At 45.6% G+C, this 25858-nt stretch overlaps 1 protein-coding gene across 1 annotated transcript; it reads right to left on the bottom strand.

Moving 5' to 3' along the window:
• Positions 1 to 4090: 4090 nt before the first annotated feature.
• On the bottom strand, positions 4091 to 24216 carry LOC142010191 (D-beta-hydroxybutyrate dehydrogenase, mitochondrial-like). Its single transcript, XM_074988468.1, has 4 exons — positions 23895 to 24216; positions 12484 to 12636; positions 8306 to 8436; positions 4091 to 4435 (listed from the first exon to the last, which is right to left on the bottom strand). Exons 1-4 carry the CDS (start codon positions 24214 to 24216, stop codon positions 4091 to 4093), a joined length of 951 nt encoding a protein of 316 aa, XP_074844569.1.
• Positions 24217 to 25858: the final 1642 nt, after the last annotated feature.

The following is a 25858-nucleotide window of genomic DNA, read 5'->3' as shown; positions in this document are numbered from 1 at the left end:
GAGCAAAGCAACTGAGGGACCAGAAGTACCGGACACATTAGAACTCCCTAACGATGAGCAATTGAGAAGTTTGTTAACAGAGCAGTGCAAAATAAGAACAGGACACCCAGGAAGGCTGTCGATGGCATGCTTCATAGAAGGCTTGAGTAGGTAACTTAGTGTGATGATTTTTAAAATGAATTAATTCTAATACAATGGCTGTGAAACAGTTTTCATTGGTTATTGAGGTGCCATGGAGCCCACCTATACCCTTATAAGTCTCACCTGTAAGATCTCACCCCTCCAAAAAAAAAATTGAGAGCCTCATCTAATTTCAGTTCCTTGGAAAAAACACGGCCTGGAGGAGGCACCGGTATGGAGGATGGTCAATGGGGCAGCAGCTTCTCAGGTGTTACTCAGCACATTTCATGAGTACTATATTTGCATCCAAAACACATTTAGGTAGCAAGACGTTTTCCACTGATTTCAACATGTTTCATCAGACCCCTCATGATCTCCTATATTAACAGAAAGAAATGGCACCTCTTAGCCTTCAAACTGAGCTCCAAGCAGCAGTGCTGACAGCCACGGTGGGACCGGGGACAAGATAGGAGGGGCTCTGCTCCCCACCACTGGAAGGGGAGGAGCTAAGGGCAGAAGAGGCAGGGCTTAAGGCAGACATCCCTGGGCCCCCAACTCATGTGGATGGTGGCACAGCATCTGGCGGTGTTTCAAAGAGCTCCAGCCACTGCAACTGATACTTCAGGGGTGCTCCAGGCTCCTTTGAAAGGCCAGGCCCAGGAACGACTACCCCCTCTGCTTCCGCCCCCCTACAGGTGGGCCTGGCTACAAGTGACGTGCAGGCATTCCTCAGCTTGTCGATGTTGATGGTGTGGTGCTAACTTCTTGCTTCCTTTCACGTATAGTTCTCTGACCACACTCGAGCTTACCGTACTGGTTAATCTGTATGTCGTGGTGTATGCATGCCCATCCCATGGTGGGCAAGGGCACAGGACCGTGTGCAGATGCCCCTTGTGCTGCCACCACTCTGCGAGGACTTAAATCAGTCTGTCACTCTGTGGTCTCATGGCCACTCCGTAACGTAGCCCTAGGGTTCAGGGCAGTACAGCCTAATGGCCAGAGTCAATGGTGTCATTGAATAAACACACAGTCAGATTTGGAGGTTCAGGTCAGACAGAAATGTTATTGCTATAGCTATAGGAGAGAATGCAGAGTGACAGCGGTTCGGTCCTCCATCCCTGCGAACTCTGCCTCCTGCCCTAAATACAAGGGCTTATATAGCAAAACTACTTCCGTGATCGTCTAGTGAAATGCTCACAAAAGGCAGGTTAACTGTGCCTGAGTTTCTGTTTACCTATACAGTTGATAAGAGGAACTAAGAAATAGCAAGAGGAACTCACAGGTCTTTGGTAACTAGGCAACAGTTGAGAAGAGTCTAAGTGCCAGCCCTGCAGTTTTTACATACTTGCAACTAAGTCTACTAATATCTTGCATATGACACAGCCTCTGCTAAGCTAAGCTAAAGGGCCTTGACCAAACTTTTAGGCCTAACGAGACCTTCCTCCACAACGGGCCTGCCCTACTATACTGGGCCCCAACCCAGGTGGGGAACTGATCCTCCACTTCCTCAGTGTGGAATCGCACCACAACACACTGAACTCACCTGGAGGAGAGATACCACTCGTGCACCCTCCCTGGGTCGTTACCTACCAGTTCTGAGGTTCCGGTGATCCACGTAGTTTCACAAGACTCAGGTACCTGAGGCTCCATTGCACTGGGTCTCCCTCCCCCTGAAGCTCCACTAACTCTGAAGGCTCAATGCAATCTCCCAGGTCTCTGGCTGGGTTACCTCTGGAGCTCCCATGTCCAGCCCAGACGGAGCTGAACTGCTTCCCTTATGCTGCCCCAGCACTTGGAGCATGCCCAGTCTGGCTGGACTTCCTCTGCCCACAGGGTTTTAACCCCTTCAGCCCCAATATGCACACCTCATCAGACTGAACATTAAAGACAGGTGATAAATTGTACGACCAATGAACACTCAATTGTAAATGGAATATGCTAATTATTTAATTTTCAAAGCAAATGACATTTGCTTTAATGTCACAGATTTAAGCAGAATCTATATATGATACAAATACTTCACCATAGTAGCCCTTCAAACCTACTTTAATACCCATTTCTCATTCCAAGACTGACTCTCTTAGGTCTGCCGCTAACAAAACAATAAAATATTATTCCAGGCGCTCAAAACTACTACATTCTTTATCTCTGCATCCCTGGATCTATCAGTGCTACAAACTGGGGAGACACTTGACTTTGAACTGACCTACAAGTATTTTGTGGTACTTTCATATCAACTTGTCAAGAGAAAAATAAAACACGTTTGGTTTAATGGGCAAAGAATACAGCAGCATGTGGGTTTTTCCTTACAAGTGGAGAAATGCTGTGTCCCAGAAACCAGCAAGTCAGTTATTTTACATGCAATGCCATGTGCGTTTTGGCATGTAAAATTTACAGTCACTGTATAAACGACGAGAAATCCTGTGGTACCTTCAAGACTCAGTTGTACTTGGGCATAAGCTTTCATGGGTAAAAACCACTGCATCCTGCACTCTCAAATCCTTATCCCAGTCCAGAGCCCACACCCCTGGCACCCAAACTCCTTCCCAGAGCCTAGACTTCACACCCTCTGCACCCAAACTCCCTTCCAGTGTTGCTATGTAGTCCATATGCAGCTTTATGGTATCACCCACGAGCTCCCTGCACCCAAACTCCACTTCATCCGAAGCGGTGTTTACCCATAAAAGCTTATGCTCAAATCTGTTATAGGTTGAGCCTCTCTAATCCAGAACTCCTTCATCCAACATCTGCAGGCAGGCACTATTTTAGTTAGCCAGACGACTGCTTATCATGGATGTGGCCAAGTTGCCTGTAGTCCCATCAAGTTTGTTTCCAAGCCACCAGTCCTGGCTCTCTGTGTTCTGTGCCCTTTTTTTAGCTGTAATTTAGCCCTAAATGTATTCTAGGAGCCCAGTAAGCAGAGGAAGTGTTGGTAATGGTGCTACCAGGGGTCTCCCACCTGTGGCTCCGGAGCCACACGTGGCTCGTTAATGACTTCTTTGCAGCTCCTGACACTATAATTGCAAAGTATAAAAAAAAACTGATTATTTTTGATAAATACTAAAGGTCCAAAAGCCCAACAATGAACAATTCATATCTAAATAGCAAACGATATGTGATCTTGAAATGTTGGATAACTCTCCCTTTAATATATTCAGTGTATTGTGCAATATAACCCTATATTTGTGTTTTGATCATGTTGTTAATGAAGTCTTGGTTTTGAAAAGGAAGCTTGCAACATTCAAGCTGTGCAGGACACACATTTTAAGTAAAATTGGCATAATTAAAGTGGGTTCAAGAGTGAAAGTCAGGAAGATAGTATAAACACACGTGAAGTATGAGAAAACAGAATATGTAAAAAGTTTGAACATCCTGCAGTATTACAAATCATTGTGTGTGGACTGTTCTTCAAATAGCAGTTACCTTAAGTATGGTTTGAGGTTATTTATTAAGGACCAACTCATATTCACATGCATTGTGGCTCTTGAATTGAGTTTTTGCTGTTTTGGTTGCTGACCCCTGTGCTCGACAATATTGACCTCCAGTGGTCCAGCAAATTCTTTCATCCACCTGTCAGGTCCCAAGGGTGCCAGACAAGAAAGGTTCAACCTGTAGTCTTGAAGGTGCCACAGAACTCCCCATTGTTTCTACAGATACAGCCTAATACAGCTTTCCCTCAAAGTCCTGTATAAAGATCTCATCTAAATTTAACCAGTCAATGGGAGTCTGTCCATTGACTTCAATGGGCTTTAGATCACACAGAAAGTCATTTGACTCATGCATCTGATGAAGCAGGTCTTTGCCCACAAAAGTTCATGCTCCAAAATATCTGAGAGTCTATAAGACGCCACAAGACTTCTTGTTGTTCTCAAAGCTACAGACTAACACGCCACCTCTCTGATGCTTGCAAAAGTGATCCAACTTAGGGAACAGAGCAGGAACAAGGGTCAAGATTCTCTCCATAGAGCTATTAGAGTTTGACTTTACTCAGTACAGTGGACAGAACTGAATCCATCACAATAGTTGGGAAAGCTGTGCACATGAAGACCAACAGCTTTTCCTTCAGCTTCGCAACCATATAACGGGCCTTGGGCGCTGGTGATATCAAAGCATCCACGATGGCATCCACAACTTCATGGCCTGCAGTGCTGCCTTCATTTAGATTTTTGTTGACAAAATCAGCACGTTCTTGCACATACTCTTTATTGTAGACAGCCTTTGCTTCCTCACTGAGTTGACTCCAGATCTCTTCTGCGTTAATTGGTGGTTGAATATTAGTTGAGCGTGCATAATTTCCTGGCTGAATAATACAAACCTAAAAGGAAAAAATAAAATTAGGAAAGAACTATTAGCAGACAGACAATCGGCTGCTCTTAATGCAGTGAAATATGAGTGGTAGAGCTGGTTGGATTTGATTTCCCCCCCCTCAAAAAAACCTGGACAGTTCTGTTGGAAATTGTGGTTTCTTTAAAAATCAAATGTTTTGGGGGAATGTGTTGATTAGATTCAAAATGGAGTCTTTCATTTTGACTTTATTTCAACATTTTTGTTTCACTTCGCCTTAATTTTTTAACTTTATTAAATTTTAAATTATAAATTTCTATATTATATGTATGTTATAGCATTGTTATACTGGTATTAAATGCACATGCTATAACAATGAAATATTATCAGGAGAAAATGTTTTGTCATTGTCTAATCAGCAGTTCTCAAACTTTAGCAACCCAAGCAACCCCCTTCTGATTTTAAAAGCTTCCCAGAGGCCCTGCCCCTGCCCCGCCCCTTCTCCAAGGCCACGCCCATACTCACCCCACCTCCTCCAAGTCTCTCACTCTCCTCCACCCACACTCACTGTCACCAGTGATTGGGGTGCAGGAAATAGGGAGGGGTGTGGGATCTAGCCAGCCAGCACTTACCTTGGGCAGCTCCCAAAAGCAACCAGTGCACCCTTCTGGCAGTGGATTCTAGGCAGCAGGCCAATTGTTTCAGTGTGCTGCCCCTGCCTGCAGACACCGTCCCACAGCTCCCACTGGCCACGGTTTCCGGCCAATAGCGGATGCTGAGTTGGTGCACAGAATCCCAGTCCTTCCCCCCACCTTTAGACACATGGGTGGGCCAGCCTCTTCCAGGAGGGGTATGGAGCCACACAGACAGGAAGGCTGCCATATGCAAGCTGTACTGCCAGCATTTTAAAATGCAGGAGGAATTGTGAGCAATAGGGAGGAGATGAGGGAGTAAGGGGAAGGATGTGGATCCATGGACCCACCAGGTCCCCTTGGAGATGCCCACTGGTCTGCAGACCACAATCAAAGAAACAGTGATTGAAATGAAACAATTTGATAAAGTCATTTTGGTGTTTCCAACATGAAGGCTATATCTACACTAGCCCTAGAACTTCTAAAGGGGCATGATAATGAACCTAATTGAAAGAAGCTAATAAGGCGCTGCCATGAATATGCAGTGCCTCATCAGCATAATGGCAACTGCAGCACTTCAAAAGTGCCCCTTTTGATCGCGCGTGGCTCATCTACATGGGACCCTTTTCAAAAGGACCCCACACAGTTTGAAATCCCCTTATTCCTTTCACCAAATATTCATAGCAGCGCCTCATTAGCATCTTTCAAGTAGGTTCTTTATCTTGCCCCTTTCCAAGTTCTGGGGCTAGTGTAGACATAGCCGAAACGTCCTTCAGTTTCTGTTTCACAGTAAATTTAGGAATTTCCACATCTTCTCCTACTGCTATATGAAATGAGTCTGAAACATTAGAGTATCTCATGGGATGGAAATTCTGTTTCCCCAGAAGTTCTAAGAAGCAGGTAGTGGATCTTGATTTCCAAATACATTGGAACAGCGATGCTGGTTCTGATTCCACTGAGTTTGTAGCAAAACTCCCACCAATTTCTGTGGGGATTAGCTCACACCCAAAGTTTCCAAACTCTTTGCTGCTGAGTCTCCAGTGTCCTAACCTGCCTTGGTGCTGCTGTCCTGTTAGGTTCCCAGAGACCTCAGCGAAATGTTAAGGCATGTTTGGCACTACAATGGGAACATCTGACTACTGTTAACCACTGAACAGTATATTTCTTAAAACTGGCTATGTCATTAACAGTGACACTATGTACTTGTCCATATGGCAATTAAATACCTGCAGCTGGTCCCTGCCAGCTGATTTGGGTTAGGCATATGGCTAAAGGGGCTGTTGTGCAGATGTTTCAGCTTGCAAGAAGGCTGGGTTCTAGGGCTCTGCAGAGGTGGGAAGTGTTAACTGGGAGTTAAACAGCATTTAGTCGTAGACCTAGGTGCCCAAGTCAGTTGGTACAGGACAGCCAGGGGTTTAATTACAGAGGTGCCTGGCAGGTAGACAGTGGCACTCTGTGGTACCCATAAATTCCAATGCAAAGCCAAGAGCACTGGGCCTTCTTAAAACCAGACAAATGACTCGCCTAGCTAGGGCAGCACAAACTGCCATATCCCTTTAATGGGAGCAACGTACTGTGTGCAGGGTGGGCAGTCAGTCTGGCTAGCCAGTGCACACAGCTCTCTGCTCCCTTTTGGGTGAGTGGCTTAAGCAAAGAGGAGAACCTCTCAGGGGACACATTGTGCCAGTCTATAGGTGAGCTGTGCAGCAGTGAGGAGGATAAGGGGGACTAGCTAAGAGCCAGCCACAGATTAGCCCATAGTGAGTGGTATAAAAGTAATCCTCCTAAATATTGCCACCATAGCTATTCATGAAGGCATTGATTTTTAAACATTAAAGTCCAAGCAAACTAGGACAGCTAACGTCTTAAACTAAGCACTTCCATGCACTCAAGCTTATGCTGAGCTTAGCAGTTCAAATCCTCATCACGCCATAGGTAGTTCAGAGTGTACGAGGCAAGCGATTTTATAGCATTTGTTAAATATTTTCCAAAAAAGGAGGCAGTTACTGAAATAAAGTTAGGGATTTTCCACAACCACACTGCTGTGAGTGGTGCATACAATGCTGGGGGAATTTCTTCAGGGGTGCATTTAGTAAGCATGGAACGAGGATTTAAATGGAGGAATAAGTGAAATGAAAAAAAAAAAAAAGAAAAGAAAAGCCACTAGAGTGGTTCAATGATCTAAGCTTTAGGTTCAGGCATTTGCATTCTACTGGCAGAGGAGATCTGGTTCAGGGGTATAAATTTCATCTGTCACAACCAACTTGGCCCCAGGCAGTCTGGTGGGGAGGATTTTCTGCCAGAGGAATGAACCTTTAACTCCTCCTGCAAACCACACAGGGGCTGTCTGAACTAGAGACCCCAGGTTAGGGCCCTCCCTGGGCCAGTGCTACCCCTAATTTTTATCATCCATATGTGGAATAAATTTTATGTGCACAAGGCATTTGCAGATGTGCACCGCCAGTAGAATCACAGGCTGCCAGCTGGGGGTGCTCTGCTAATCAGCTAGACAGCATTGGAATCTCTCCTGGGCAGCCAACCAAGTGTTCAGTTTACAGGGAACACTGCCCAGGGTACCCAGCTCATCCCTCACTTCTCACGTCTTCATCCTTCCCCGTCTCAGAGGCTGCCCCACTGAAGAGACATTTTAGTTACAGTATATCATTGCAGCCTCTTCTTCCTGACAGGCACCATCCATGGTGATGGCTCCTGCCTCAGAACTTACAGTGTAAAAAGCAGAGGCAGACAAAGAAGGGAAAACACAAGGGAAGTGACTGCCCATAATCCTGCTGCGCTGAGAACAGAACCTAGCGAACAAAACTCTCAAAGTGGTGCTCTATCTGCTAGGCAACCTTGCCTGCTGGGGATCATAGACCTAGAAACCAATATAAATCCTAAGAGAACCTGCATCTTAGCCTTCCTGGAACCAGGGGCAGCGATCCCAGGGTTGACTTAACTCTTCCTCTTTCCAGTGCTGATATACTCAGTTACATGCACTTTAATAGTAATGGCTTTTAAATATGACTCTTCACAAGAGTAACTCTTCTTGGCCAAAATTTCCCCTTCTCTCACCAATATGCGATATCCTCTGTGTAAGTAGCTTGAGCCTCTCCACCCCAGAGCTAACTGCAGGTCAGTGATGTAGCACCTTTCCTCCTGAAACTGTCCACACATGAATATAGAGTCCACCTTCCTGCAAAATTTAATAGTTATTCCTGGTTATTCCATCAACAGCTTTTGTGGGTGAAAAAGCTGAAGTAGTATCTTACCAGCACTCCAAACTTCTTCATTTCCAGCCTCAAGGAATCACAAAATTTTTCTATGGCTGCCTTGGTCATGGAGTAAATGCCATTTTCCAAAGTAAAGTAAGCATTGATACTGGACATAAAGACCATCCGTCCTGTGTGTGTGGGGGGGAACAATGTTGTTCAAATGTGAAAATCACGTAAATTAATATTTAAATGCCTTCTTTTCCCCTCATAATTGTCTTACTGTGCAGTAGGCTAAGATGTGCCTTCTCAGCATAATGCTACTATAACTAAAAGGGTGTCACAAGGAGGAGGGAGAAAGATTGTTCTCCTTAACCTCTGAGAGCAGGATAAGAAGCAATGGGCTTAAACTGAAGCATGAGTGGTTTAGGATGAACATTATAGAATAGGGTGCTTGGCCACCCTGACAGGAAGTTTTTCCTATAGTACGTTCAGCTCTGGAGATTTCTTTTTTAAAATCAAGCTTCCTGCAAAAGTATAATTTCTTGGCCATTTGCCACTGCTGAACCAGATTAACTATAAACATAGTCAACCACTTGCACTCCACCAATTCTGAGCCAGTAAGTTCAGATATAAAGCATGAGGATGTACATGCAAAAAACATGCTTTAGTTTAATTAGTAACTAGAGAATTCCTGACTACTAAATTCCTGCATTTATGATGCTCACTGATGAAATATATCCTGGTTCTCTGCAGAAATTACGGGACCATAAATGGCTAATCACTCCACTGGGAGGTGGAAAAAGATTGCAACAAAGCAGCCCTTAAAATCTTCAGGTAAGGATAAGAAAAAAAATGAAGGGATCGTGCTTCTAAAGGGACTATAGCAGGGAAGAGAGACTGTTTCTAATTATTCACGGTGATGGGTCCAATCCCCCTGGAACACCAGCTTTCACAGAATCATAGAAGATAGAGCTGGAAGAGACCTAAAAAAAGCCATCGAGTCCAGCCCCCTGCTCTAAGCAGGACCAAACCCATCAGATCAGCCCCGCCAGCGCTTTGTCAAGGTGAGACAAACACCTCCAGGGGTGGAGACTCCACTACTTCCCTGGGTAGACCATTCCAATGCTTTTTCACTAGGCGGGTGGTGAAGTTTTTACTAATGTTCAACCTGGACCTTTCCAACTGCAACTTGAAACCACTGTTCCGTGTTCTGCTATCTGTGACCACTGTGAACAGCCTCTTTGCAGCCTCCCTTCAGTAAGTTGAAGGCTGTTATCAAGTCCCCACCCCTCAGTCTTCTCTTCTGCAGACTAAACCATCCCAATTCCCTCAACCTTTCTTCATAAGTCAAGCTCCAGCCTCCTAATTATTTTGGTTGCCCTACACTGGACCCTCTCCAGTGTATCCACATCCTTCCTACAATTGGGGGCCCAGAACTGGACACAGTACTCCAGAGGCAGCCTCACCAAGGCCGAATAAAGAGGAATAATCGCTTCTCTGGATCTACTGGCAATGCTCCTCTTGATGCAACCTAACATACCATTAGCTTTCTTGGCTACAATGGCACACTGTTCACTCATGTCCAGCTTCTCGTCCACTACAACTCCCAAGTCCTTTTCTGCAGGACTACTACCGAGCCAGTCGGACCCCAGCCTGTAACAATGCTTGGGATTCTTCCAGCCCAAGTGCAGGACTCTACACTTGTCCTTATTGAACTGCATCAGATTTCTTGCAGCCCAGTCTTCCAATTTGTCCAAGTCAGTCTGGACCCTGTCCCTACCCTCCAGCGTATCTACCTCTCCCCCTAGCTTAGTGTCATCCACAAACTTGCTGAGGGTGCAATCCAACCCCTCATCCAGGTCACTGATAAATATGTTGAACAGAACAGGACCCAGAACTGAACCTTGGGGCACTCCACTAGAAACCGACCACCATCCCGACATCAACCTGTTGATCACTACCCACTGGGCCTGATCTTCCAGCCAGCTTTCTATCCATCTTACTGTCCATTTATCCAATCCACATTCCTTTAACTTGCCGACAAGAATATTGTGGGAGACCGTATCAAAAGCTTTGCTAAACTCACGATAAATCACATCCATTGATTTTCTGCTATCCACAGAGCCAGTTATCTCATCGTAGAAACTTTATATCAGTGTAACTTCAAAGTAGGGTTAGCCTTAGAAAGGTAGTTTGAGTTCCACAAATATATGTTGTCTCATGCCATTTGCCAGTCATCTCCATGGCTTGTGCCATTATTATCATCGTTTTATGTTTTTTGCCAAGCATCCCAGTCTGCTAAACACTCAAAGGTGTCCAGAACAGGAACTGGGTTCAGTCCCAGCTCAGCAGTTTACTGCTGCTATGGCTTAGTTATTCATTGGAGCTTCTGCAGTAATGTTTACCAGGACACTGCCAGCACAGCCACTGAGGTTTGGTCTACATTAGGCAGGTTAGTTGACTGCAGTTATGCAATTCTAGCTACAGCTACTTCTGTTGCTAGAATCGACTTATCTGCAATCGACTTACCTGGCCATCTCCACAGAGGGAGGTCGCTTGGAGAAACTCTCCTCTCGACCTCCCTTACACCTTGCAATACTGAAGCATACAGGGGTTGACCGCCAGTCCCAGATAATTCGATTTTGCACATCTCTATCAGGTGTGTGAAATGAAACTCTGGGAAAAAAAAAAAAAAAAAAATCGACCCTGACTGGGGGACTCAGACCCACCACAGTGAATAATTAGACTTGGTCTCTCTTCCCTGCTACAGCTGAACAGGTCACATTGTAAAGAGGCAAGACAAACAAAAGTCAGAGGAGTGCCAAGGCACAGAGATATTAAGTCACACAGTGACTCAGACAGGAGTTGAACCCAGACCTCTTGAGTTCTTACCCTGAGAGGCAGGATGGTGTTGTGGTTATGTCTACACTACTGGGAAGATGAACCCTAAATGGCATGCAAAAAAGGCTCCGCAGGGTCTGGGTGAGCGAGTGTTAGCAGCAGCACCTCACAGAAGGAGGGTGATCCCATCCCACACGTTAGTCCGGCCTACCAGTCCCATACCTTCTAAACAGGAACCAGCAACACTGTGTTCTCGTGGTACTAACATAACCCAGACAGTTTTAAGTATGTTAAGGATTTATTACTCCCCCCCGCCATACATTAAAAAATGAAAAGCAGTGTTGTGAAGAGGCTGGACATCAGCATGTTTGTGGCTGACGGATAAAGAAGAAATGGCTGCTTTTAGCTTGTAAGTCACGGGACGCTTTCTCTTATCTGTGTTACAGTAGCATCTCCAGGGGGCTGAGAGACTTGCCAGGCCCCTGAGCAGTGTGGGAGTTGGCTTTGCACTTCCAGAACGGGCAGGGTTGGAGCAGCCAGCCCTCAGTGTCACCTAGGATTTGCTGTGCCCCCACCCTCACCATCCCATCAGCCCTCAGAACCACCTGAAACGTGCCACCAAGTGCTCCAACCATGATTTTGGGGCTCTGGCCGTCGACGCTGCCGAATAGTGGGGATGGCAGACAGGAACCACGGGCCCTTTAGATTCAGCAAGCCCTGGGGCAACTGGCTCTTTGTACAACCCTGTTGGAGGCCTGAGCATCTCAAGATCCCAAAGCAAGGCCCCAGGACCTCATCGGGTGATGCCTTGCACACACATGTACCAGCAAACAATTAAACCAAAGAGCCTAAGGCAAGACCAGCAAGGGTGGAAGAAAATACCATTATCCCTCTGTCAAATGGGAACAACAGAAGCACAGGCAGATTAAGAGATCAGCCACAGGCACTCAGAGCCAAACTTGAAATCAGATCACCTGAGTCCTCTTCCAGAAGCTCATCCTTCCTCCCAGGAGCAATGAGCAATAAGACAGCACAATCGAAATACTGGAAAAGTCCTTGCCCCATGCTGGGGGGGGGGGTGCGGTATCGTAGTGCCAACCCTGGCAGTCCCTTGCGCTCAAAGGAAGGCTGCTAACAACTAGCTTGAAGCATTGCCCTCTGCTTTCAATCACAGATACTGATGGAATTCCTTCCTCCACAGTTAAAACAAAGCACTTTTTTCACCCTATGTGTCCTTGCCCTCTCTAGTAGCATTTCAGGAACTGGGACAACATCCTGGTTCTGTTTCAGTTGACTGAGAGACAATTCAGGCCTCTACTATTGCTGCTACAGTGCCCCACTTATAGTAAAACAAAATTATCCCACTGCTGTAAATGACATCAGATTAAGATTACCCTTGTATTTCCTTAGAAGGGGAAGAAAAGCCAGTGTTGTCCTTATGGACCCAAGGAGATTCACATCCACTAACTTTTCATACTTCTCCATAGGCAGCCATCCCGTCTCGCCGTACGTTGATATTCCAGCATTGTTCACCAAGCCCCAAAAACCTGAAGAGGGAAAAAGTTGTAACTATGTAACTTATTTAGCCACCAGATGAGCAGGACATAATGCCCTGAGAGCCTTCAACAATATTCATGGGAGGGGTATGGCATTTGTGGACTGAGCTTCCCAGACAGAGCCCAGGCAAGGTATTGTGAAGCCCAGGTTGTTATGTTTTACTTACGCTGCTGAGCAGGTACAGGAACAAAACACGGCATCTGGCTATCTAAGCTATACTGTTACAAATTTCTTCGTGGTACCAATACTCTGTTTAACTCATGAGCAGGCAGGAGGAGCGGCGAAAGGCGATCAGTCCTTGTCGCAGACAGCGTCCAGTCTCTCCAGGATTCGGGAGTTCCTCCCCCTCCTTACATTGTTGCCCCCCTTTATGGTCTTGCTGTTTGCTGGCTCCACCCGAGGCCTGACACGTCACACCCTGATTGCTTCTGCTTCTCTTCGCCTGCAGCCCCTCTCAGCCCCCTCTCCATTTTACACAACCATACATCTCATGCTTATTTTTTCCTTTTAAGGCATGCAGCTGGCACCTCTGGGCTGCTAGGTCAGAGGCCATGGATCTTTCCTGTTTGCCACTTTTAGACAGGGGGTGGGGGGAAGGCTGCAGATAGTGTATTGCTTGCAGACTGCACTAAATTCCATTGCTGACTGGTTTAGACTTTTGGTTCCTCAGTTCTTGGTGTGGGGTTAGTGGTTTGGCCTGTTTGTACTGAGGTATATTTCCCTATAGCAATTTAAAAGTGTCTCTGGACCCTGCCTCCACCCCACGTACCTCACCGCGTTGTTCAAGCGCCCATACAATTCACCCTAACATGCCCGAGCGTGGCCATTCACTTAAGGGTCACCAGGTAATTTTGCACACTTAGGTCAACTTAATTTTGTAGTTTTGACTTGCCCTAAGTCTCTTCCAGGTTTGTAGGCCTTGTGTTGTGCAAATCCTCCAGGGGGCCTTGCTCATGCTTAGCTGAAGGCAGCATTTGATACAAGTGGTCAGTTTCATGAGCCCTGCAAATAATCCATGGAAAAAAAATGGAGCACTTATAGGGGCTGGTGGGTAATGGAATCTTTCCTCCTAATCCTGATGCAAGGGGTCAGGCACCTGCCCCGTTATCTACCAGGCAGTGGCACAGCCTGCTTCATCCATACCAGCAGGAATCCTCGGTAGGGGAACTTCATCAGTCAGAAATTGTCCCACCTCCCCCAAGCTCACATACAGCCCATTACTCGAGCTCCTGGCATTTTCTGAGGGCAGGATAGACACTGGACAATGTACAGGTTCAGATCAGACAGAGAAGGATTGACACTGCAAATTAAATTAGAAGCCAGGGTGGCGGGGAGGAAGGAAGGGAGATTCTTGCTAACACCATGGTTGTTAAAATGGATTCTGAGGACACAGATTAACAGATAAAGTAGAGGATCTAGAGGTTCATGTTAGGAGACCTCATTCAAGATTAGTGGGGCTGCCAGAAATGAGAGTAGGTTCTTGTATGGACAAAGAAAAACAGTGCCACAAGAAATGACATCTCTTCTATGAAAAAAAGATACCCTGATGCTCTTTCTGATGTGAGGGTAGAAACACAGAACACAAATCACTCTGGTTTAAAAATATAAACTATTATAGAGCTGGGCATGCTGTAAAAGTGTGTGGTACCATGCAAAACAGCATATTCTGATTTTTTTTAACTCTCAGGTTACCAATGGAAAGCTCTCGTTTTTTTTCCTCCCCACTTCCCTGTTCTTTTCCTTTCCTGCCTCACTTTCAGTGACAAAATGAAAAAAGAGAGAGAAAGGAAGACAGAAAACAATGTTTGATTTGTGTGTGTGTACGCATTTTATAAACTGATAAAAATGATTCTTTAATTTCTATTTTTTTCCCCATTTGAAACATATGGTCCACCTTTTGTTTCACTCTGCTGGTTATGTTATAAATGGATGCAGAGGGAGTTTTATAGTCATGAAGACTGTGTTACATCATCTTCTGTAATAATGAGGATGGTGGTGTTTACACTAGGAGTCTACCCCCCCTGGGGCCCCATTGTTTTAAGTATTTTCAATACACAACATAGAAGTCCCTTTCCTAAAGAGCTTACAATCTAAACAGATGGGACAAAAGACACATCATTTCCCATTTTACAGCTGAATAACTAAGGGTATATCTTCACTATCCAGAAGACTGAAATTGACCTGGTCAAAGTCAACAGGCCTCGTGGGGAGGCATGAAATTGAATGCTCTAGGGTTGACAGTTGACCCCAGTGCTCCTCAATTTAAACAAGGAGTAAGGGAAGTTGACAGGAAACTCTCTCCATCAACCTCCCTCAGTGAGGACGGCCAGGTAAATAGATTGTAGGTAAGTGGATTCCAGCTATGCAATTGCTGAAGCTGGAATTGCAGGTCTACAATTGACTTGAAGGTCGAGTGTAGACCTGGCCTAAGACACAGAGATCCAATGCATTGCCCAGGGCAACAAAGGAAGTACGTGGCAGGATCTGAACTAAAATTTCTGGACTCCCAAGCCTTTACCCAGAGGAGCATCCTTCCAAGAACAATTGGTGGTTTTCATTACATTGTTTGATGGTCATGATTGCTATTGTTGCCAAGCTGATTAAATGCCCGCAGGCAAAAAAGAAGCAAATATAGTATTATGGGCCTATTTTGGTTACTCGAGTCAGAAATATCAGATTCAAGAACATTAAAGGTATTTTCAGGGAATGTACACACAAAGAAGAATCCAGTACAGAGGAAGAAAAGAAAGAGGCCTTGACATTGCAGCTCTCCAAGAAACAAACCTTCCATTATAAAAGGCAACAGTTATTGAGAGGGGAAGTTTATGCCGGGGAAAAGAAAAGGAGTTAATTAAAAAGAGGACTCTCCTTTTTGGTTAAGAGGACTGTAAGGGGAACAGCTTGGGGGTGTCATAAAAGCATACCCTGCAGTAATACAAGAGGGTTACTACAGGCTGAACCTCTTGTCTGGCACCTTCAGCACCTGACCAGTGCCAAACAAGAGAATTTGCCAGATTACAGAAGGTCAGTATTGTCTAGCACATTAGCAACACTTCTGCTGCTTACTTGGCTCTTAGAAGACATTTAGGGGCAATTTAGAGCAAAGTAGCACAGAACACTGAGAGCCAGGACTGGTAGCTGTAAACACACTTTTTGGGACTGCAGGAAACTTGGCCCAACACATCATCACCCGGCTACCTGAAGTCATGGTGGATTATGGATGTTGCCAGATGATAGAGTGCTGGATTAGAGAGGTTTAACCTGTATCACAAATCAAAATTCTGATCCAAGGCCCATTAAGGCAATGGAAATATGCGTATTAACTTTCATGGCTTTAGATCAGGCTTCACATGACACCACCTTCTCCTACCTAAGCATGATAACAAAGCCTCTGACTAAATGCATGAAGAGAGACATTTACATTGCCGGAAATGTTAACTGGGTCCCTAGACCTAAAAACAAAACACAAGGGAGGGCAGTAACAGACCCTAGAATCTGCAACTGTCAGGTCTCTAGAACAAAGTGATTTTCAGACATCTGGTTTTATAGTCTAGATGAGACCATGTATCTATAGAGAGAAGAGACAGAGTATTCAATCAGGTTTTAGCAGTATTTTGATATCTGAATTTGTACTGATTTTACAGATGTATCACTTCCTTTGGGCCCAGTAGCTGCCCATGCACTGGGCCCAATATCACACTATGTTACAAAAGGAGAACAACCTTAAAAACCTTGAGAAATGATAGGTCAGAGAACACAGCAACCAAGGAACACACAGTGCTGGAGTGATGCTGTGTGACAGAAAGCTGCCAAAGCAATATTGATGAGTGAACGGATGTTCAAAGGACCAGAGGCCTATTGTGGGACCCTAGGGAAGACATAAACATAGGTTTAGATGTGGAAAGAAGGAAGCTTTTGAGGTCAAGGCAACAGAATGGGATTCAGGGGATCTGGATGCCATTCCTGGTCTCTCTCAAATTCCCTGTGTGACCGTAGGCTAATCACTTAATCTCTCTGAGCGTCAACTCCCTATCTTCTGCTTGTACATGTTACTCTTCGTTTATCTTATTTCTAAAGACTAAGGTCTTCAGAGCAGTGCCTGTCTCTGTGTATATACACGTCTAACATAATGCGGGCCTGATGTTTTCTGGGGTCTCTGGGTGGTACTGAAATACGAACAACAACAGACACTCTGCAGAAAGTTAGAGTGAAGGAACTATTATTAGGGGTGTCAAACACTAGAGAAAAACTGATTCAGCTTCTCAGACCAGTGATTCTCAACCAGAGCTACTCCAGGGTATACATGGAGACCTTCCAGAAGGTATATCAACTCATTTAGAATTTACATAAAAAAGCACAAGCAAAGTCAGTACAAACTATAAACTTCCTATAGACAAAATGAGAGGAAAAAATTGTTCGGCAATAATGAGTTGTGACACATTTATTTTTATGCTTTATTTTGTAATCAAGTAATTTTAAGTGAGGTTAAATCTGGGAGTATGCAAGAAACTAGACCCCTCAGATGGATTCAGTAGCCTGGAAAGTTTGAGAACCACTGCCTGGGAGCGAAAGAGCAAACAAATGCTCTTTTTTGACAGAGGGAGCAAAGAGCATGCAATAGATGACAGATCTGAGAGGAAAAGAGGGCATAGAAGACATCTGTCAGATCACAGCTGAAAAGCAAATGTTTAGTGACTCAAAGATCCAGCACTGCTTTCATGCAAAAACTATATTCTTTACAATATTAAATGACAGGAAATTCTTCAGCGCTACTTAAAACAAAAAACTAGCTAATCTCATGAGTTAGAATGAGATTATTCTCATGCAAGATGTTTTAATAGATTTTTAAGGTCAGAAGGGACAATTGATATGGGGTCCTTAGTCTGTTTGCCAAAAGCTGGAAATGGGATGAATCACTTGATGATCACCTGCTCTGTTCATTCCCTCTGGGGCAGCTGGCCTTGGCCACCATCAAAAGACTAGATACTGGGCTAGATGGACCTTTGGTCTGACCCAGAATGGCCATTCTTATGTTTTTATCATCTCCTACATAATACGGGAAATCTGTCATGAAGCCTCTAGGGGTTCCATGCCAGTCCCAAGCCTGGATAAAGGAAGAGGGTTGGTCAGATGAGTGATGATGTGCTGATCATAAAACAATCCACATGAAGCCTGATGCTAGTACGACTAACTGATCAAAGATGCTGGCTCTGACGTCACCCAGATAAACAATGTCCGCAACATGAATCAAGCGATTGGGGTTAGGACGATAAGTTGGCTACTGAAAGAAAATTACAACTAACGCATGTACTATCTATCTATCAGAATGGGGAACGTCTGAACGCTGTGGGCAACTGGCAAGTTAGAGCTGCTTTGAAAGGAGATGGAGAGATACCGATGTGATATACTTGGACTGGCGGAGATGTGCTGGACAGCATCAGGACAGATGTGCAGTTACAAAGTCATTTGGCCAGGCAACGAAAAGAAGCATGAGGCAGGAGTCAGATTAAGAGGCAGAGGAGCACTGTTAGGATACAGAACAGTGGGTGCAAGAATGATGGTAGCGAGATTCGAAGCGAAACTGTTCAACACCTCGGGCATACAGGAGCATGCACCTGTATCGGACAGAACCAAGGAACAGACTGAGCTATTCTATAAAGACTTGTCAAAGACACTGGAGGAGATACCAAAGAGAAATGTGTTAATCAGAGAAGATTGTAACAGACAACGAAGGTTGGGAAAGAGTCATGGTAAGGTTTGGATATGGAAAAAGAAATGAACAAGGTGAGAAACAACCAGAGTTAGGTAGAGCATGAGACAGTGATCTACAAACACGAGATTCCAACAAAAGGACTGTAGGAAGTGGACATGGCGATCAAATGACGGGAAGTCCAAGAACACAATAGATATGATCTTGATAAGAAGATGGATAACATCAGTACAGCAGCGCCAAACTTTCCAAGGAGCAGATATCGACTCAGACCACAGTCTAGTCATTGCGAACATCAACATGAAACTCAACAGAAGTATAAGACACAGTTTAAGAAAGGAAGGGTCATGGTGAGGAAAAAATAGGGAATGCATACAGAGCAGTGCTCAAAGGGAAGATCAGGAATGCAGGCACAGAGAAAGACCTACATAAGAGAGTTAAAGGGATAGTTATGGCGATAGAAGAGGCAGTTGAGCAGACAGTTCTGGAAGAAGAGAAGATCCATAAGAAGTGGATTACACAGGAAACACTGAAGTTGGTCCAAGAGAAGAGAGCATTGAAGATCAGAGCAGGTGTTTCCAAGAGGGTAGACCAGCAGTATAGAGTGAAATGCAACGAGGTAAGGAAAGCAGCCGGAATGGATAAGGCAAAATGGTTAGAGGAGCAGTGTGAAGATACAAAAGGTATTATGGCGAGTATAAGACCAGGGAGATATACATAAGATGATCAAGAATATTAAAGACGGAAGAAAATAGTGAGGGAGGCATCAGACAGACAGGCACTGAGCCCATGGTTGTTGATGACGACGATGGCGACATAATACTGGCCAGAGAACGTCACCCTGGTTGCCAGATCAATCCTAATGACTTGTGATTGAACAAGAAATTATCTTTCAGAAAGATGTCTAATCTTGATTTAAAGATTGGGAAGGATATGAAATCCACATCCCTTTGTCAGCTGCTCCAATAACTAGTTATCCTCACTGTTAAAAAGCGCTCCTTTTTCATCTTGAATTCGTCTAGCCACTGGATCTTGTTACCCTCATCTGCTAGGTGAAGAACTCTCTGCTAACAGATATTTTCTCCCTCGGTAGGTTCTTATAGGTCACGATTACACAGCTCAGGTTTGTTTGCTTGCTTGTTTTAGGTTTTGCATGGAAAGATTTTATTTAAAAAATGACGTTTGTAAAACTAGAAAAATGTGTGGGGAAAAAACCTGACTTTTTTTAAAAAACTGCTTCCCCCCAAAAATATAAAATTTGCAACATTTTTATTAAAATTTTTTCAAAACCATTATCCAGGTGGTCCACTAATATTTTGATACACATTTTAATATAATCCCATGCTACCTTCGAGGGAGACAAGACAGCAGGACAGTTTTCTTTATCTTAGAGACAGCGCACAGCCTCACTCAGGAACTGAACCCAGCAGCAGCTGGCACACAGAGGTCTGTCACACACACTGCTCTCTCATACCTTCTCTCTCTAGCCCTGAGCCCAGACCCTTCCTCCCAAAGCCCCACTCTTTGTAGGGGCCTAGAGCTGGCCCTGATGACTTACCAACATTTGTTGAGTGGGTCCCCCCCTGCCCCCCCGCCCCCCCCCACAATAAGGATTCTAGGAGCCCCTTCTCCAGGCCTCAGAAAGGAGGCAGGGTCCTCACTTTCTCCACTCACAGTGGACAATTGTGGAAAGCAGGAGGGCACAATCTAGCCCATTATCATTAAAGACTTGGTCTGCCACATCCTTGCTGTTGTGTATTGGCTGCCTGTTGCAGTGGTAGGTCTTGTGTACTGGGTTGGAGTAGTGATAGATCTGGTTGTTGTCATAGTAATTGAGTTAGATCATTGGGGGTTAGCCCAGCTGGTTTTGATTGGCTCAAGCTGGTAGCATGAGATGGAATAAATGGGAAAGCACCCATGTGTGTTCGAGCAATGTCCTCCTAAACTTGCTGACTCCAAACACCGTAACACTTTTCAGTTTGGAAAAGAGGCGATTGAGGGGCGATATGATAGAGGTATATAAAATCATGAATGGTGTGGAGAAAGTGAATATAGAAAAATTATTTACCTTTTCCCATAATACAAGAACTAGGGGACACCAAATGAAATTGATGGGTAGTAGGTTCAAAACTAATAAAAGGAAATTTTTCTTCACACAGCGCACAGTCAACCTGTGGAACTCCTTGCCCGAGGAGGCTGTGAAGGCCAGGACTCTATTAGGGTTTAAAAAAGAGCTTGATAAATTTTTGCAGGTTAGGTCCATAAATGGCTATTAGCCAGGGGTAAAGTATGGTGCCCCTAGCCTTCAGAACAAGGGCAGGAGATGGATGGCAGGAGATAAATCACTTGATCATTGTCTTCTGTTCTCCTTCTCTGGGGCACCTGGCATTGGCCACCGTCGGCAGATGGGATGCTGGGCTCGATGGACCTTTGGTCTGACCCAGTATGGCCATTCTTATGTTCTTATGTACATGCTTGTTGAAGAAGCCCAAGAAGCAGTGAAGTTGCCAACATCAATCCCACCCATATCCGTGTCTCAGCTTTTATTCCACTTGAGATGAAATCTTTTATGTTCCTCTATCTTGCTAACTACTAATAAGGCCTTTGAAATTCAGCGGATTAAATCACATACTAAATAAAGCCAAAGGCTCCATTGTACTTAATGTTCATATACTCAGAGGAGAAAGTACCTAGTAATTTAAGAATAAAATACATGCTGGTAGGATTGGTAAAAACAATTTACCTTTTGACTGCCTGGCTTCTTCCATGGTGCACTCAACACATGCTCAGACAGGGAGTCTGAGCAAAAAGTGAAGGGCCATCATCAGACACGTAATACATACAAGAGTCTGATTATAATGTAGTATTACATTACAGAGCAGGTACAATTATCTCAGTAAGGGCCTTGTTCAAACCCCATTTAAGGCAATGAGAGTCTCCACTGACTCTCTTAGGCTTTGGATCAGGCCTTAAAAGTCTCGGGCAATTTAAGATAATGTTTTTATAATTTTATGGTTGGGATGTTCCAGGTAAATAAACTGAATCAAACAAGCTTCATCGTGGAAATTTCCCATCCCCACTGCACCCACGAATCAGATCTGGCACTTAGGCTATGTCTACACTAGCACTCCTCTTTCGAAAGAGGCATGCAAATGAAGGAAATTGAAAATGTGAATGAGGCACAGATTTACATATCTGCCACCTCATTTGCATATTATTCTTTCAAACGAAGAAAATTAGTGTAGACACAGCTCTTTCAAAAGTAAGCCCCATCTTCGAAAGTACCCTTCTTCCTAAACAAAAAAAGGTTCTTTTGAAGATGAGGCTTACTTTCTAAACAGCTGTATCTACATTGCTTTTCTTCTTCCAAAATATGCAAATGAGGTGCCAGATATGTAAATCTGCACCTCATTTGCATGCCTCTTTCAAAGGAGGAATGCTAGTGTAGACGTAGCCTAACAGTCCTTAATACTGTCCCCACTTTTGCAGGCTAACCTTGTCAATCAAGATTTCAGTGAACAGATGCCAGTTACTGCACTGATATATGGTCCAAATAATTCCTCCTGAAGAGGAATTAAAGGGTGATGCTGCATTAAGTCCCAGGCCTCCATCTATCCTATAAACACCTTGAGATTCAGTTGTTTCTAAAGCTGGGGAAAGACTTAATCAGCTGAGGTCAGGCTAACCAACACATTCACATACTTAATGAGAGGTGTCTGTCCTTTTCTTTACTTATACTCTTGTTCCTTTCCCTGATGTATCAAACAAGCCAACTGAGAATGTCCTGCATTCCAACGGTGGTACCATGTGCTTTATTTTTCATTAGAAGCTTTGTATTAATGAGATTTATATGCTCGGAATTACAAATGTGCTTTACTTCTGTTGCAAAGTATGCATTGGGGGTAATTCCATCCCTCATGCAACTCCATCGACTTCAGGGGACAACAGGTTATGCCCCTGCAGACAAGTAATTTCACTCTTGGCAGGGGTTTGTGCTACCTGTGATTATTGTGTGCAATATGTATACCTTAAGTTCATGTATTAATTGGAGGCTAATGTGATCTGCTATCCCCTTGCCAACCCCCTCCCCAACACCACAGTCCTGCAGGGAAGTCAGTAAGGTGCACTTGTGATAGCACACAGCACTGTGGAAATGAATGAAGTTCTTTGCAGGCAAAGATATTCTCCTGCATGGATCTCATTACCCAGGGAAGCACTAGAAGGAAGTTTGACCCTACTGCTGTGCAGGTAGGGCAGAGATCTGGCCAAAAGGAGCCTTGCAGTGCCCTCCTCCCTCTCTGCCATGCCCAGTTGACAAAGCAGTTTTGGGCTACATGCTGCCCCTAAGTTAAGGCAAACTGCCTCATTGTGCTACTGTGTGTAACACGTCTGATGAGAAGGGTAAATGAGCATCTGTGCCCTCCACTGCATTGGGTGTCAGGTCAGCTGCACATACGGCATATGGTTTAGATTTTACATTTTTCATTTCAATGCCTTTTCCAAGTCTGACCAAGTCCTGTGCATCAGCTTTATAAACAAAATATTCAAATGATAAATAACTGATCACTCTTGGCACAAGAACTGTCAGCTCTGCATATTTCCTGCATTTATTCGCCTTTTTTCAAATCATTCCTGAAACTACTTTTTCCCCTCTCCTTGTCCTTCTCAATTGCTCTCCTCTCTGTTGCCTAACCTTAGATCTCTGCAAAATGTTTGCACAGAACCCCCTAAACCAATACATTTTGGTGGCTTTCCTTTGTTCACTACGAACTCCAAGCTTAGTCAAGGTTCACTGAAGAGCTGTTGGTTGTAAACTTTTTTGCGGAGCTGACCGTCTCTTTGCTCTATTTGCACAGCGCCTTGCACAGCTGGGTCGCGAGTCCATTCAAGAGCTACCACAGTTCAAATTCACAGCAACCGTTTGGGTCGATTTAGACGTCTCCAAAAATGGGCAATGGCTGCATTTTGGGTTCCTCGCCCCAAGGGAAATCTCAGAGCGCAAACCCCAAGCAAACAAACCCCAGGGGAAAGATTTCAGGAATTCTCTTCCCTCCATGGGCAAAATAAATTTTGTTGTGCGCACCCAGGCATGTGCAGATGTGCACCCTGTGGAAACACAGGCTAGTGGCTGTGGGTGCTCTGCTAATCAGCTGGGTGGAAGCCGAATCTCCCCTGGGGACAGGCAGGGAAAACACCTTTCCACCCTGGCGCTATCATTTTTATGCAGCTCTCCTCATCCCCTCACCCAGCACAGGGCATAGGCAGCTCTGCCCAGGGCTGTGAACTAGCAGGGCAGGCGAGGGGCAGGGCTGTTTCCATTGATCTTTTAGGGATTAGCTCCCAAAGCAAACCGGGCGGGGGCCAAGACCCAGAGGGCGGCCAAAGGCAGCAGCGTCGCGGCCCCCCAGGAGTTTGCAAGGCCTGGTTCGCCTCTGGCTTTGCTCCCGAGCTCCCCCAGCCCTGAGCGGACGGCCCCGGGGCAGAGGATGAGCGGAGCGGCCTCTGGGGTGCCCCTGGGCGGGCGCACGGGGCTCTCACCTGTCTCCGGCAGGTTACGCTGCACGAACTCCTTGGCCGCCGCCACGTCCCCCTGCCGGGTGACATCCAGCTGCAGCACCCGCAGGCGGCTGGCGTCGGAGGCGGTTTCCCGCTGCAGCCGCTGCGCCCCCTCCCCGTCCGGGCAGAGGCAGCCGGCGAAGACGGTGAAGCCCAGGCGGTGCAGGCGCAGCGCCAGCAGGTGCCCGAAGCCGCTGTCGCAGCCGGTGATGAGCACGGCGCGGCCGGCGGGCTCCAGCAGGGGGACCCGCCGCAGCCGGCCTAGCAGCAGTAGCACCAGGAGCGCAGCGGCGGCTTCCCACATGGCGCCGACCTTCCCCACTCCGCCGGGGAGAAACGCGCTTGGCTGGGGGACTCGATTCGATTCGATTCCCTGCCCTGCCCAGCCCAGCCCAGCCCAGCCCAGCCCACTGGCGGGGGGAGGAGCCGGCTGAGGCCGAGAAGTCGGATGATCAGCACCCCTAGCTGGCCTCCAGCATGGGGGAGCTCTAGAGACCTGGCACTCAGCCCCCGCCCTTACTCAGGCACAGCTGCGTAGGGCAGTAGAAAATTTGGGGCACCAGTAGGTCTTAACGTCCACCTGCTTCCGCCACCTCACCCTGCTCTGTGGCTCGGCTTCCTCCCCAGAGGATCTAGTTAATTGAGGACTTGCATAGGCTCCTTGAGCCCTTGGGCAGCCACCCGGAGGAGATTCAGGTGCCACCCTGCTGAACAGCAGAGCGTTACAACTACCCACAGCCGGCAGGTTGTATTACTAGTGGCGGCGCACATCCACACATGCCTTAGTTCGTGTAACGAAATTTGTGCCACTCCTGGATGAAAAACAATTAGAGGGAACTTTCTCATGCTCCTCTACTAACATCATATATGCCATCATGTGCCAACAATGCCCAGATGCTTTGTATATTGGACAGACTTCTAACTCCCTTAGACAAAGGGTCAGTGGGCACAAAACAGACAACAAAACGCTCCAGATCCACAAACCAATTAGTCAACATTTTAATGGAATGGGGCATTCTGTCAATGACCTAAAGGTATGTGTGTTACTGAAGAGGAATTATCGCACCATTCTGGAAAGAGAAGCAGCCGAGCTGGCTTTTATATTCAAATTTGGCATATTAACACATGGTTTAAATTGTGATGGGAACTTTCTGAGTCACCATAGGGGCTCGTCTGCATACTTGGCTCAATCTAATTCTTGACGATCCCCCCCACCCCTCCACTCTCTGATTTGCTCACCTTGATTATCTTTTTCTGAGTTGTCCTCCTTGCTTACTGTTTTTGGTTCTCTGTGTCTGAAATATTGAGTCTGTTCTGGTCTGGGTATGGTCTGAAGCAGTGGGTCTGTCCCACGAAAGCTCACCTAATAAACTATTTTGCTAGTCTTTAAAGTGCTACTTGACTGCTTTTTGTTTTGATAGTGTATAGACTAGCACGGCTTACTCTCTGTTACAATTAGAGGGAACTCTGCACTGGAGGCCTGAATGGAGGATCACCCGGTTCCACTGGGTAGTCCAGCCGTGCTACCTAAGCCATAAGGAAGCCCGGGAAGTTTGGCTGAGCGAGGTGATTTCCTGTTATGGCTACACTGGAACCTATTTGTGCCTGCCTCCTGTATTCAACCAGCAGTGGGTTAAGAACAGGTGGGGCCCTGGGGCAATAAGCACCCCCCATATTAACATATGTAATGTAACATCACTACTTGTGCTTTAAAAGCTATTTCTACTTATTACTCATGATGTATAATAACATTGAACTTAATTTTAACATAAGAACATGACCCATTTCCTTTGTTCCATCACAGCAACTTGTTTAAACAAAATGGAGTTATGGAGCCTTGGGGCCCCTCATGCCTGCGGCCCTGGGGCTACTGCTCCTTTCGCCCTTATGTTAATCTGCCACCACATTCAACCCTCTTCCTGTTTCCTGGAAATTCCTGCTCTATC

The sequence above is a fragment of the Carettochelys insculpta genome, chromosome 3 (assembly GCF_033958435.1).
Source record: "Carettochelys insculpta isolate YL-2023 chromosome 3, ASM3395843v1, whole genome shotgun sequence".
Lineage (NCBI taxonomy): Eukaryota > Metazoa > Chordata > Testudines > Carettochelyidae > Carettochelys > Carettochelys insculpta.
Note: the sequence above shows the minus strand (reverse complement) of the source record. Positions and strands in the feature narration are given on the sequence as shown.